The sequence below is a fragment of the Rana temporaria genome, chromosome 3 (genome assembly GCF_905171775.1).
Source record: "Rana temporaria chromosome 3, aRanTem1.1, whole genome shotgun sequence".
NCBI classification, from domain to species: Eukaryota; Metazoa; Chordata; class Amphibia; order Anura; family Ranidae; genus Rana; species Rana temporaria.
The window spans coordinates 237,460,861-237,476,043 of record NC_053491.1 but is presented as its reverse complement, the minus strand read 5'-3'; the positions used below and the strand labels follow the sequence as shown (position 1 = coordinate 237,476,043).

Here is a 15,183-nt window from a genome sequence, read left to right as displayed (position 1 = left end):
TCTTAGACAACTGGCAAGTCCACACGCAATACAAAAAAAAAAAAAAAAGGGGTAAGGTGTGGGGGTATCACAAATTTCCATGGAAGCAATCACAGGCTGCAGCACAGGGCCAAGGAGCTCAAAATGAGCTTTAAAGAGCAACTTAAATCTCTTGCCTACAATGTATTTCTCACCATCAGTCCTGAGATGTCACACAGCCTAGCCCGACTTTACAGCCATGTTGGTAAATCCAGATTTCTCTACTGCAATTAACCAAAAGGACTAGGCCACCTCCCTACTGTTAGAGAAATTAGAGACAGGCTTTGTAATCATTTATGCATGCTTGCAAAAGATTGCTTAGAAGTAGAATGGTTTCATGTTACTCGTTTCGTCCTAGAAGTGCACATAAAATCAGAGATAAGAAGTTTCACTTCGACACAAGAAATTTGTTTCGTTTTTGGAAAAATACGTAATCACAGCTAGATTCATTTTTTATTTTAGTTTGTAAGACTGAGCCCGCCTACTTCGAAGATATGAAAATAAAGGTTACAGCCCAGACATACGTCAACCAATCATATCTAGGAGTGGTGGCTAAGACAAGGCTTGTAAAAGGTATATAAAAATGCAAGTTTTACAATTGCCAAGCAGACAAGTCAGATAGGCACCCATAAGGCTGAACTCTATGTATGCTGCCCTATTGCACGGGTCATAGAGATGAGAACCAATGGGCAAATATCTGTCCTTTTGTTGCAACTTGTCTCCTTGTATGATTCAAATAAAGAAAAATACCAGTTACACTTACGGTAGCTGTTTTTCTGTAAGTCTTACAGGACGGCACCTTGAGAGTAGACTGGCTCCACCTGACAGGAAACACAATCAGAAAGAGGTTTAAAAGCCCCGCCCCTCCCCGTGCAACTCAGTTAGTGATAAAGTAACCACCATTAGAGCACGGGAACCAGTATATAAAAATACAAACCATATAAATTCCTCAGGGTGGGAAATAGGCCTGCCGTCCTGTAAGACTTACAGAAAAACAGCTACCGTAAGTGTAACTGGTATTTTCTCAAGTCGTCTTCCAGGACGGCACCTTGAGAGATAAGCAAGTAACCCTCAGGCCTACTTTAGGGCGGGACAACTGCCTGCAGGATTCTTCTGCCAAACGTCAAGTCTTGGGGTGACAGAAGTTCCACACGGTAGTGTTTGAGAAAGGTGTTCTGGCTTGACCACGTTGCTGATCTACAGATTTGTTCCACTGAAACTCCTGCTCTCTCTGCCCAGGAGGTTGCTATAGATCTCGTGGAATGTGCCTTGACTTTAGGTACTGTTTTGCCAGCCTTAATGTATGCTAATGAAATTGCCTGTCTTATCCACCTAGATATAGAGGCTCTAGATGCTTGGCAACCCTTTTTCTGTCCTGAAAAATTAATTAGCAAGTGAGATGAGCGTCTGAACTCGCTCACCCTTTCCAAATAACTTAACAAACAGCGTCTTACATCCAAACAGTGGAAGGTCTTTTCCCTTTCGTTCTGTGGATTTGCGCAAAATGAAGGAAGAATAATTTCTTGTGACCTATGAAATTTCGTTACCACCTTAGGTAGGTACAGGGGATCCTGACTTAGGACTACCCTGTCTTCAAAAAGACAAAAATAAGGCTCTTTGATTGAGAGCGCCTGCATGTCTCCTATTCTTTTGGCTGTAGTAATAGCCAGAAGAAAGGAGAATTTAAACGTCAACAGCCTAACCGGAATGCTGTCTATCGGTTCAAACAGAGGTTTGGATAAATGGTCTAGTACCAAGGTGAGGTCCCAGGGGGGAACCCTGGAGATCTGAATAGGGGATAACCTATCCCTAGCCGACAGGAACCTCTTGATCAGCGGATCCAGGGCCAGCCTCTTGTCTAAAAAGTAGGACAAGGCGGCTACTTGTACTCTTAAGGTTCTTGTGGCTAGTCCTAGATCAACTCCTTCCTGGAGAAATTCCAGGATGATAGATATTTCAGGTAGTGGGGCTTGCCTGGCTGCACACCAGCGTGAAAACACCCCCCAGGTCTTAGCATAGATCTTTCTAGTGACCTCCTTATGACTAGCCAAAAAGGGTATTTATTACCTTCTCCGAACATCCTCTCCGCTGCAGGTTCCACCTCTCAAGTACCAGGCCATCAGACTGAAAAAGTCGGGCTCTGGGTGAAAGATCGGTCACTGCCGCAGAAGGTCCACTCGGACCGGAAGAGGAAGGGGGGGAAGAACTGACCAACGTTCTAACATTGGGAACCAAGCTCTTTTGGGCCACTGTGGAGCGATCAGGATCAGCTTCCCTCGTGAGCGACTCAGTTTCTGTAGGACCCTTGGGATCAGACTCAGGGGAGGGAAGGCATAGGCCAGATGAAATGTCCAGGCCTGGGTCAACGCGTCCACACCCTCCGATCCCTGATCCCGGGAGAGGGAGGAGAATCTTTCTACCTTCCTGTTCTTCCTGTTCGCGAAGAGGTCTATTTTTGGGTTGCCGAAACGATGTCGAACCCAGTCGAAGACTTCTCGATTTAATTCCCACTCCCCCTGGAGGATGGGTTGGCGGCTTAGAAAGTCCGCTTCTAGGTTTAAGACTCCCCTGATGTAAATTGCTGAAAGGGAGAGGACTCTCTGTTCTGCCCAACCTAGAATTTCTAAGGACAGCCTTAGGAGAGAACGGGACCTGGTGCCTCCCTGGTGATTTATGAACGCCACCGTGGTTGCGTTGTCGGAGAGAATCTGTATTTCTTGGTTCATGACTCTCTCCTCGAATGCCTCCAAGGCCTTCCCGACCGCTAATAATTTGCGGAAGTTGGAAGAGGACCTGCTTTGTTGTCGATCCCAGGGCCCCTGGGCCTGGAGACCCGACATGTGGGCTCCCCACCCCCAGGAGCTGGCATCCGTGGTTATCCTGAGAGGATTTGTCTGGTTCCATGGGAGGCCTTCCTCCAAATTCTGAGGAATGAGCCACCACCCCAGTGTGCATTTTACAGACTCCGGGATGCTGACCCTGGAGTCTAGGGATGAGTCCTTCCCGTCCCAGGAGGAGAGCAGGAAGGCCTGCAGGGTTCTGTAATGAAGCTGGGCCCATGGGACCGCTGGGATGCATGAGGTCATCAGTCCCAGTAACCTCATGATCTGCCTGAGGGAAATTTCTATTGAACCCATGACGGACCTGACCACTGACCCGAGTCTCCGGATCTTGTCCTCTGGAAGGACCAGCTTTTTCTCTACGGAATCTATCAGGAACCCCAGATACATTTTTCTCTGTTCTGGGAGGAGAGAAGATTTTTCTCTGTTTACAATCCATCCCAAAGATTCCAGAGTAGTCAGGACGGTGGCCAGATTCGAGAGAAGAAGCTCTCGGCTGGGGTTAAAAAGCAGTAGGTTGTCCAGGTAGGGGACAAGGGAGATCCCTTTCAGATGTAGAAAGGCGACCACCTCTGCCAGGACCTTCGTGAAAACCCTTGGGCTGGAGGCCAGACCAAAGGGGAGTGCGGTGAACTGCCAGTGCTGAATCCCCTGAGGGGAGGCAATGGCAAATCGGAGGAACCTTTGATGGTCCCTGAAGATTGGGACATGGAGGTAGGCGTCCCTCAAGTCTATGGTTACCAAAAAGACTCCTTCTAACAACAGTCCCTTGAGACTGTAAATGTTTTCCATGCGGAACTTCTTGTAGAGGAGAAAGGTATTTAAAGGTTTTAAATTTATGATCAATCTGAATTTCCCCGAAGGTTTGGGCACCATGAAAATATGTGAGTACACCCCCTGACCCTGTTGTCCTGGCGGAACTGGGATTATGACTCCCTGCTGAGCTAGATCTGTCACATTTCCCAGAAGGGCAGCTGCCTTGAGGGGATCTTGGGGTAGATGAGTGAGGAGAAATATTGGGGGGGGAAGTTGGCGGAATTCCAATCTGTAACCTTCCCTCACTATTTGCAAAATGTGAGGACTCCGTGTTATACTCTCCCAGGCTTGGAAAAAATTGGGAGAGTCTTCCCCCGACTCTTAAGTCACTTGGGAGTCCTTACCTGCGGGTTTGGGATCGGGGAAAAGGATACCCCCTTTAGGCTTATCCTTTCCCGTGATCCATCGCTTATTAAAGGCCGATCTTCGGTCAGAAGGTCGGTTTTTATTCTGGGGGCCTCGAAAAAATCTTCTCCTGTTAGGTCTGGGTTTTGGGGGAAACCGTTTCCCCTTTTCTGAGGCCCTAGTTAGAGCTTGATCAAGTCCTGCCCCAAAGAGAAGAGTGCCTTCAAAGGGCAGGGCACATAGACGGGTCTTGGAGGCAAGATCACCTTCCCACGTCTTGAGCCATACCGCCCTTCTGGCGGCGTTGACAAGAGCACCCGTCTTAGCAGAGGATCGGACTGTTTCAATCGATGCATCTGCAAGATAGGCTACCGCACTGCCTATGACTGTAAGAGAATCTCTAATTTCTTTAAACTTGGAGGTCTGAGGTACATGCTCCAGAAGTCTGGTTAACCAGGTATCTGCATTCCTAGCGATGCAGGAAGAGGCCAAAGCGGGTCCAAGGGCGGCCGCATTAGCCTCCCAGGCCCTGCGAAGGGAGGTGTCTGCCCGCCTGTCTAAGGAATCCTTTAAGTTCCCTGCATCCTCAAACGAGAGGTCAGACTGCCTGGAGAGTTGGGCTAGAGATGCATCCAGTTTAGGAGTTTTAAACAAAGTATTTTCTAACTCCTCCTTAAAGGGACAGCGCTTTTTCCAGGTCTTGTACCTTAGCAGTTTCTTTTCAGGCTCAGCCCATTCCCTCAGAACTATATCTTTGAGTGACTGATGGACTGGGATAACCTTTGGCTGGGGTTTAGCTAGACCCTGGTGCATTCTGTCCTGAGGCGACACCAGCTCTGCTGGCTGCTGGACCCCTTCAGAGGCAAAGACAGCAGACAGCAGACCCCCCATGTCATCTGCAGAAAAAATATATTTGCCTGATCTGGCATCCTCATCCTCAGAATGGCTATCAATTACCCCATCTTCTGGGGCCTCTGAATCTTCGGTGTCAGATAGGAGAGACTCCCTGGCCCTGGAAACTCGTGGCACTGGGGTGGATGAGCTCTCTTGGGAAGAGGGGCCGGCTGCTATGGGCTCAGGATCCCTATTTTTTAAGGTGTCCTTAAATTCCTTTAATGTGGAGAGCATTTGGGATTGGACAGTTAGGAATTCTTTCATAATCAGGGAAGTTTCCTTTCCTGCCAGCTTTTGTATGCATTTGGCACAAAGAAGTTTGGAGTAATCTGCAGCCAGCTTAATGCTACAGTTACCACACCTCTTGGTTTTGGAAGTGTGTTTTAGGGAGAGATTAGCAGCTTCCCCCTGGGCAGAAACCTCCTCCCCTGTAAGGGGAGAGAAAAAATATATCACAGTCCATACATACAAGTGTGAGAGGAGGGGGGGGGGGAAGGAGAGGACCCAGTCCAATATGCCCCCCTGACATTCTGAGGCAGACTCACCCTTGGTGGTGTCCTCGGCAGCGGCTGCTAGCGAACGATCCTCGCGCTCCATAGCGAAGTCGTGCAGGCGCCACTCTCCTCCTTGCTGCAGTGAGAACAGCGAGGAGCCGACGCCGCTGGCGGCCGCAATTTTGGTGAAGACCGGAAGCTTCGTCATCACCGCGCGCCGCCTGTGACGCGGCGTCGACTGCTGGCTCCATTCGAAAATGTCCCCGGGAGGACAGTACACCGGAGCCACGCTGAGGAAGCCCTCACACCCGCCCAGCAGGTAAGGGGTCCTGGAGGAGAGGGAACATGGCCAAATAGGAGTACTGGGATAGCCACTATCCCAGGGATTCCTATAGAAAGGAAAGAAGGGGGGTATTGTTTGCAATCTTCCTCCCCCCCCCCTATCACACGGGGAAAACCCCCCGGGACAGGCATTACACCTTTAGCTGAGGCAGGGACGGCCTCCCAGGACCCACTGCTCAGTACCCGGAGGGGGACCACCAGCCCCAGGCCTTAGGTCTGACAAAAAATAACAAACTGTTTCGCTGGTGGGAAACACAATCAATAACTGAGTTGCACGGGGAGGGGCGGGGCTTTTAAACCTCTTTCTGATTGTGTTTCCTGTCAGGTGGAGCCAGTCTACTCTCAAGGTGCCGTCCTGGAAGACGACTTGAGAAAATGAACTTGATCCTGAGTGCGGTCCAAGGTGAATATCCCTCACAACCACCCCCATCCTATGCAGACTCTGCCCTCTCCTCCTGGCAGCATGTTCCTGGTCAGCACACGTGCATACAGCAACCAGTGCCGGTTCTACCTTTCAGTTTGAGTTCTACAGTGTACTATATTGCAAGGGGGTGGACAACAATTAAATGTTTTTTTTTTTTTTTAGCTATCTGGAGTTTGGCTTTAATCATAGAATTTGTACGAAGAACTAATGTGAACATTGAACATGTACTCTATAAAAGCACCAACATGACAACTTACTCTATGTAAACATAAAAAGAAAAACCTTACCAGCACAATTTCGCATTACAAATGTTCTCAGACTGATGCACAGGAAGTCCTTAAAAGGCTGAGGTTTGGTTAAGCGCACCCATTTCAAATATAAATGGCGCAGCATTGGGATACAAGGAATTTCAGGCACATTTACTCCTTTTCATGGGATAAAAAGGGACAATGGGTTAATAAATATGCAATACACACATAATCATAATTTCAAAGATCAATTTAACGCTTACCTACTAAATGTAAGGTCTGAATTTTGGCAGCAATCGGTATTTTCAGCTTGTTTTCTGGTGGTATGGGAAAAGCCCCATTTCGATTTCGAAATTTCCCTAAAATATGCACCTGTGGCATGTATGTCCATATAGCTTCTACAAGCTCCAGATGTGAAGTCTCCACACCCTAAGTAAAAGCATAGCAAATCTGTGATACAGTGGTCATTAAACACAGGGAACTAATATAAACTTAACAGATTTGTTCTGTGATATTTAGCTTCCGATTTCTTTCTAAAAGCACACACCATCTGTCAACCTCATCACTAATCAAAAACCATGTCACCTTGCCCATTCAAAGCAAAATTACAGGGTTTAAAAAGAAAAAAAAGCTAATTAAAAAGCAGAGGAAAAAAAAAAGGGAGGTTTGAGCAACTGTCACTAAAAACAGTATACATCAAAATATCTGCCAATTGAATATACAAGCACACAAAATTAATCAGCAATATTTTACAAAGGAAAAATACAGATGTTTCCTCAGCTTAGTCATCATAAATTCACAAATAAAGATCATTGTTCAATTAAACATATTATCCAAGGGTTACATAGTTGGTAGGGTTGAATAAAGACACCAGTCCATCCAGTTTGACCTGTGTGGGTGTGTGCTCGCATCTAAAATCATATCCCTGTATACTGTACTCGCCAAGATGCCCACCTAAAAGTTTTTTGAAGCCATCAATAATTGCCGCTGACATCACCAATTGTGGAAGAGAGTTCCACATCCTTACTGCCATGATAGTGAAAAAACCCCTATGCAGTTTAAAAGGATTTTTTCCCCCTAAATAGCTTCCTTTAGTGCAGTCCTCCTTCGCTTACCTCATCCTTTGATTTTGCTTTTAAATGTCCTTATTTCTTCTGAGAAATCCTCACTTCCTGTTCTTCCGTCTAGAACTACACACAGTAATGTGAGGCTTTCTCCCTGGTGTGGAAAAAGCCTCGAGGGGGGAGGGGGTGAGCAGGAGTGTGAGGACGCCCACTAACACACAGCTCCTTTCTCTGTCTGCAAAGTAGAGAGTGTCCTGACCCTCCTGCTTGCCCCCTCAAGAGGCTTTCTCCACACCAGGGAGAAAGCCTTGCATTACTGTGTGGAGTTAGACAGAAGAACAGGAAGGATTTCTCAGACGAAATAAGGACATTTAAAAGCAAAATCGAAGGATGAGGTAAGTGAAGGAGGACTGCACTAAGGTAAAGGGAGCTATTTAGGAGGGGGGGGGGGGAAATGACCTTTACAACCCCTTTAACCAGTTAGCAACCGCCCTATAGACGAAATACGTCTACAAGGCGGTTGCTTAACTCTAGGAGGGCGTCAATGTACGTCCTCCTAGAATCGCGCTCCCGCGCGCCCTGTGGGGTGCGCACACGGGAGTCTCCTCCGGACCCGGCTGATCACGGATCACGGTAAATCGCCGCTGATAGCGGCGGTTTACCACGTGATCGCTCCGTCCAATGACGGAGTGATCACTAGTAAACAAACCGGCGTCATGTGATGACGCCGGTTCCTCCCTCTCCTCTCTGTACCGAACGGTACAGTGTGAGAGAGGAGAGGGGAGAGAGCGGAAGCAGCAGCAGCTGCTGCTGCTGCTGCGGGCTGGATCTGTGACACATGCAGTCACAGATCCAGCCATCGATCCCTCCCTGTGCAATACTCTGCAGTACCAGCCACACTCCACAATACTCCCACAATACTCCCACAATACTCCCACAATACTCCCACAATACTCCCACAATACTCCCACAATACTCCCACAATACTCCCACAATACTCCCACAATACTCCCACAATACTCCCACAATACTCCCACAATACTCCCACAATACTCCCACAATACCCTGCAACGTCGTCTATGGGGATTTTTAAGTAGCGAAGTTTGGCGCCATTCCACGAGCGTGTGCAATTTTGAAGGGTGACATGTTGGGTATCTATTTACTCTGCGTAACTTCATCTTTCACATTTATGCAAAAGAATGAAGAAAAAATACTAAATTTGCCAAATTTTATAACCGAAACAAAGAAAAATTATTTTTTTTTACAGAATTTTTAGTCTTTTTTCTTTTATAGCGCAAAAAATAAAAAACCCAACGGTGACTAAATACCACCAAAAGAAAGCTCTATTTGTGTGAAAAAAAGGACGAAAATTCCATTTGGGTACAGTGTTGTATGACTGAGTAATTGTCATTCAAATTGTGAGAGCACCGAAAGCTGAAAATTGGTCTGGTTATTAAGGGGGTTTACATGCCTAGTGGTCAAGTGGTTAAGGTTAAACTGCTTCCTTTCCAATCTCATTGGAGTGGCCCGTCTGCTTAAACTCCCTGAAACTGAAAAAGTTTCCTCCCTATGCTGGTCTCACCATTGAGGTATTTGTATATCGCCATCATATCTCCTTCCAAGCGTCTCTTCTCCAGGGAGAATATGTTTAAAGTGTGTAGTCTTTCCTCATAACTGAGATCTGCCAATCCCCTTATTAGCTTGGTCTCCCTTCTCTGGACTCTTGCCAGTTCCAGCACATTCTTCTTTAGGATTGGTGACCAGAACTGGACAGCATACTCCAGATGTGGCCAAACCAGGATTTTATAAAGTGTCAGGATTATCGTTTTATCCCTTGAGTAAATGCCCTTTTTTTATTAATGCATGCCAATATTCTGCTGGCTTTGCTTGTTGCAGCTCGACATTGCATGCTATTGCTGAGACAATCATCTACTTGGACCCCCAGATCTTTTCCCACCCTGCAATCCCCCAGAGGTTCTCACCCTTGTTTGTAACTTGCGTTCATATTCTTAGCCCCAAGTACATTACTTTGTTTTTCAACATTAAAACTAATTTGCCATGGACAAAGGGCACATCCTTCCCCCTCTTCTACCCTCCCTGTCCCTCCGATACAAGGAATACCCCCTGGATAGTTGCCAGCCAGTCGTGGTACTCATGTTAGTAATCCAGTCCTGTGGGGACCAAATATACAAGACAAAACATAAAATTGTAATTGTTAAGCCTCATTAATTGTGCCAAGGACGGTGTCCCAGCATCCATGTCATAAGATATGAATCAGGTTACCATGAGCCCTTCCACACTTAAGATAAAGAGGGTACACCAGTAAGCCCATTTTATGACGTTTGAGAGGAGTATAATGAACTCGAATGTATAAAGCTGTGAGAGGTGTTGCAACACGTTCAGGGAGTTCTAACAGACTGTCTTCATAGCGTCCTCCCATTGATCTCCTGTCAATTCCCCCACATCTGGTTCCCATTCTAGCTTTACAGGGGCATTTTTTCAAATAAGCCCCAAGCAGCAGCGAGTAACAATTAAAAATAAAACCCCTAGTGAACGTGACTTGCTGCATCATATGAAACACCAGGGTAGGTGTAAGACAAAAAAACAAAAACAAAAAAAATCAGGGGGGGATGCTGAGCCGTCACAGCATGCCGTAATTGCAAATAGTAATAATCTATATGGTGAGGTAGACCAAATTTGGTTTGCAGAGCAGAAAAGGGCAGCCATCAATAACTTGCATTATGTGTATAATACCGTAAGCTTGCCACTTGGTGGCGTACTGAAGCATGGCTAGTTCCAGGTATGCAAGAATGTGCCATAGGGTGCAGAAGCGAACAGGCATGCAAGTCCCGCCCACATATGTAAATGCCGTTCAAACCCCACATATGAGGTATCGTCGCGTGCGTTAGAGCGTGTGCAACAATTCTAGCACTAGACCTCCTCTGTTACTCGAAAATAGTAACATGTAAAAAAAAAATTCAAGCGTCGCCTATGGAGATTTTGAAGTACCGAAGTTTGGCGCCATTAGGACATGTTAGGTATCTATTTACTCGGCGTAACATCATCTTTCACATTATACAGAAAAATTGGGCTAACTTTACGGTTTTGTTATTTTTTAATTCATGAAACCGTTTTTTTCCCAAAAAAAGGAGTTTGAAAAAATACTGTGTGAGAAAAAAAAAAGTTACAATGACTGCCATTTTATTCCCTAGGATGTCTGCTAAATATATATAATGTTTGGGAGTTCCGATTAATTTTCTAGCAAAAAAATTTTGATTTTTACATGAAGGAGAGAAGTGCCAAAATAGGCCCGGTGGTCAAGTGGTTAAAGATGACAGCAACAACACTGAAGAGATGCATATTTGCGCTTGCTACACGGCAAGTTAGGCAGACAAAGCTTTTATTGGTTGTGATATGCCGTTATAGGTCTATAAAAGGATGAGCTACGTAGAATATAGGACTACATAAAATTACAGAATAGTGTGTCAACTTAAAATAGCAGAAGACTTCACAATAGAGAGACAAAAGAAGCACTCACCAGAAGATTAGGGCAGGACTGCAAAGCTTCTAATACACCAGGAATGCTAAAGGCTTCATGGCCTCTAACTCTGCGTCTTTCCAAATACCTTGGATGAAGGCCATAAAGTTGTTCAATATCCGGCATCTTTTTGAGCAGTTTCAGGAAACTTGAATCGGTAAAACCTACCAAAAATATAGGGAGAAAGCGCAATTCAACAATGCCATCTGCCACAGAACACACAAAACAATTAAAGGCAGTCCCCGAGTTACAAACAAGATAGGGACTGTAGGCTTGTTCTTAACTTGAATCTGTTTGCAAGTCAGAACAGGTACATTTTTTAGCTTCAGCACAAAAATCTATTTTTAGGCTTTTTGGATATCATAGGGAAGGGTTATCACCCCTGTAGCATTTGTTTTGCTGTCTGTGCCCCCGTTTAGAAGAATTCACCTCACTTCCTGTCCCAATGACAATTGGATTTTGAAAATGTTGGATTGTTAGGGAAACAAGGATTGGTGATAAAGCATCAGTGGAGAGGAGACCCCTTTTTCCCATATTAACTCTGAGGCCCCGTACACACGACCGAGTTTCTCGGCAGAATTCAGCCAGAAACTCGGTCGGAGCTGGATTCTGGCGAGAAACTCGGTCGTGTGTACACTTTTCAGCGAGGAAGCCGACGAGGAACTCGTCGGGCCGAATAGAGAACATGTTCTCTATTTTCTCGTTAGTCAATGGGAAAAGTCGGCCTGCCGAGTTGCTCGGCGGCTTCCACACTGAACTCGACGAGGAACTCGATGTGTTTGGCACGTCGAGTTCCTTGGTCGTGTGTACGGGGCCTCACAGGAAAGAATTTCCCTTCATAGGGGTAGATTTCCTCTCACTTCCTGTTGTCTCCCTCCGTTTTGTAAGTAGGAGTTGTTCAAGTCTGATGTTTGCAAGTAGGGGACCGCCTGTATATGGATAGAATTTCTGGGAATTTTTAAAGCCCTGCTCCAGGCTAAAAAAAAAATAAAAAATAAAAAAAAAAATGTTTTATCCCCACGCACCTCCAACCTACCCTTCTAGCCATTTTTTTCCCCCTAACTTGTGAAACCTGATAAACTCCCGAGTCAGCCCTAAAATGGAAAAATGGAATCAAAGATTGCTGGTCCCCAAATGGACCCCCTCCCCGAGAGGACATGAGTCCTCTTCTGAAAGGACCCGACTTCTGGACATAGGATGTGTACAAGTCATGTAGACACTCTTCAGGTTTAGGAATTTGCGCCCAAAGATTTAGTCAGATGAACTCAAGGTGGTATAACTTAAAATATGTGCACCCAGCTCCTAAGAGAACATATTCTTGTAATCTACGTTATTTACAGTATTTCAAAGACTACTCACAAAAAGCAGACTAGTTTACTTGGCAGGTAGAGAAAGTTTGGATCCAAAATGTGCAAACCACGTTAAAAGAAATAAAAATATACAATTTATATAAAATACATATTTTTAATTTTTGTAGCAGATCGCAAATGCACTGCCAGGCTCCTGCAGACACTGTGTACACCTTTGTGCCATCAGCCCCGCCTCATCCTGGAATGCAACAGGATGGGGCAGGGCATCAGAAGATGAAGATTTGGAAAAAAATAAATAAAAAATAAAAAAATAGGACAAAAGCAGCACAAGGGACACATCTCATTAAAGGCAAGTAATGTTCCTTGTGCTATATTTCATATAATTTTTTTTTTAGTTAACCACTTCCATACAGGGCACGTATCCCGCCCAAGCCAATTTTCAGCTTTCAGCACTGTCGCACTTTGAATGGCAATTGCGCGGTCATGCTACACTGTGCCCAAACAAAATTGCCGTCCTTTTTTCCCCACAAATGGAGCTTTCTTTTGGTGGTATTTGATCACCTCTGCGATTTTTTTTTTTTTGCGCAACAACTAAAAAAAGACTGAAAATTTTGAAAAAAAAATACGTTTTTATTTTTTTCTGTAAATTTTTTTGTAAATAAGTAAGTTTTCTCTTTCAATTACGGGCACTGATATGACGGCACTGATGGGCACCGATGAGATGGCACTGATGGACATCGATTAGGTAGTACTGACGGGCACAGATGAGGTGGCACTGATTGGCGGCGCTTGTATGCGGCACTGATGGGCACTCATGGGCGGCACTGATGGGCACTCATGGGCGGCACAGATGGGCACTCATGGGCGGCACAGATGGGCACTCATGGGCGGCACAGATGGGCACTCATGGGCGGCACAGATGGGCACTCATGGGCGGCACAGATGGGCGGCACAGGGCATGGATGGGCACTGTGGGGTGGCACTGATGGACACTGTAGAGTGGCACTGATGGACAATGTGGGGTGGCACTGATGGACAATGTGGGGCGACACTGATTTACCTATGTTGCCAATCAGTGCCCATTTGTGGGCACTGATTGGCATCTTTTTTTTTTTTTTAAATGCTTTTTTTTTTTTTTCATCTGCCCTTCCCTGGTGGTCCAGGGTGGGCATCCCTGGTGGTCCATGTGGCGATCCGAGGGGGGGCTGCGCTGATAAACAATCAGCGCGAACCCCCCCTGTCAGGAGAGCCGCCGATCGGCTCGCGTCTGTCAGACGCGAGTGAGGAAGGGCCATCAACGGCTCTTCCTGTTTACATCGTGATCAGCCGTGATTCGACATGGCTGATCACGTGGTAAAGAGTCTCCGTGAGAGACTCTTTACCGAGATCGGTGTTGCAGGGTGTCAGACTGACACCCCGCAACAACGATCGCCGCGATGCGCGCCCCCGGGGGCGCGCAGCGGCATAGAATCCTGAGGACGTCATATGACGTCCAGTCAGGATTCTACAACCACTTTGCCGACGTCAATCTGTCATTGGCGGGCGGCAAGTGGTTAAACATGGGCTTTAAAGAACACTATATGAAGGCACTTACCTGTAGGCATATACTCCCACCAACGTCCAGCACAAAGGTCTACCATTTTGACTACACGTAGGTAGAGAATCACGGCTTCTTTCAGTTTCCGTGACAAACATTCCATACACATTATATCCTGCAGGGGGAGGTATCTATGAAAAGAACAAATTCTCTGTTAGATATTGAACATTATTTCACAAAAACAAAATTTGTTAACTGGAAGGGTTAATCATTTCAGTTACTTCTAGGACAAAACGGAAGCAAATTCTTAAACATGCTGTGCATCAGTAGAACCTTTTACTGGCAATTGCTCAGCAGATTAAAGTCTGTTATTTTAAATGCAAATGTCCTCATACTCAATTACAATATTCGAATGGTTGTGCTGCCGAGTCAGATTCCACTTGTATGTGGCATTGAAGGCAAAATCTGAAATCATGATTCTTGGTGCCTAATCCCAATAAAACAGACATCATTAGATGATGGACCCATTTCTGTACTGCTGCGTGTTTGTACACCCCTACAGCTTTGCTGCATCACTGCTCTCCACTGCTTTGCTGCTGCTCTTCCGGTATTGTGATTCTATGAGCCGGAAGAGATTTAGTCAGTTTGTCTGGTGTTTGATCAGCAGGCAGCCAGATGACACTGTGGAACAGACGCTAGTGTGTGGTTTAACCACTTGAGACCCGCGCTATTGACAAAAGACGTCAACAGCGCGGCTCTCAGGTGCCAACTGGACGTCATTTCAAGTGCATTACCAGCGCGCGCCTCTGGGGGGCGCGCAGCGGGTAAACACTGTCCCGGCGCATCGTTGGGAAGCCGATGCGTGTGCCTGGCGGCCGCGATGTCCGCCGGGTACACGCGATCGTCGGTAACTGAGCAGGGACATGGAGCTCTGTGTGTAAACACAGAGCTCCACGTGCTGTCAGAGGAGAGGAGACCGATCTGTGTCCCTTGTACATAGGGACACAGCATCCGTCACCTCCCCCAGTCTCCCCCCACACAGTTAGAACACACCCAGGCTACACATTTAACCCCTTCCTCACCCCCTAGTGTTAACCCCTTCACTGCCAGTCACATTTATACAGTAATTAGTGCATTTTTATAGCACTGATCGCTGTATAAATGTGAATGGTCCCAAATTTGTGTCAAAAGCATCCGATACGTCCGCCGCAATATCGCAGTCCCAATAAAAAAAAAAAATCAGAATTCTGTTCCCCATTTTGTAGGCGCTATAACTTTTGCGCAAACCAGTTGCTTATTGCGATTTTTTTTTT

The 15,183-nt window shown here is 46.1% G+C and overlaps 1 protein-coding gene across 3 annotated transcripts in view; it reads right to left on the bottom strand.

Moving 5' to 3' along the window:
- The window catches only part of FBXO38 (F-box protein 38), a 108,727-nt gene that overhangs the window by 79,582 nt on the left and 13,962 nt on the right, over window positions 1–15,183 (bottom strand). For all 3 annotated transcript variants that reach the window (XM_040344501.1, XM_040344500.1, XM_040344499.1), the window contains 4 exons: window positions 13,928–14,061; window positions 11,024–11,187; window positions 6,685–6,850; window positions 6,461–6,598 (listed from right to left, as the gene is read on the bottom strand). In XM_040344501.1, coding sequence (XP_040200435.1) covers window positions 6,461–6,598; window positions 6,685–6,850; window positions 11,024–11,187; window positions 13,928–14,061 — 602 coding nt within the window. The remainder of the gene's footprint in view (window positions 1–6,460; window positions 6,599–6,684; window positions 6,851–11,023; window positions 11,188–13,927; window positions 14,062–15,183) is intronic.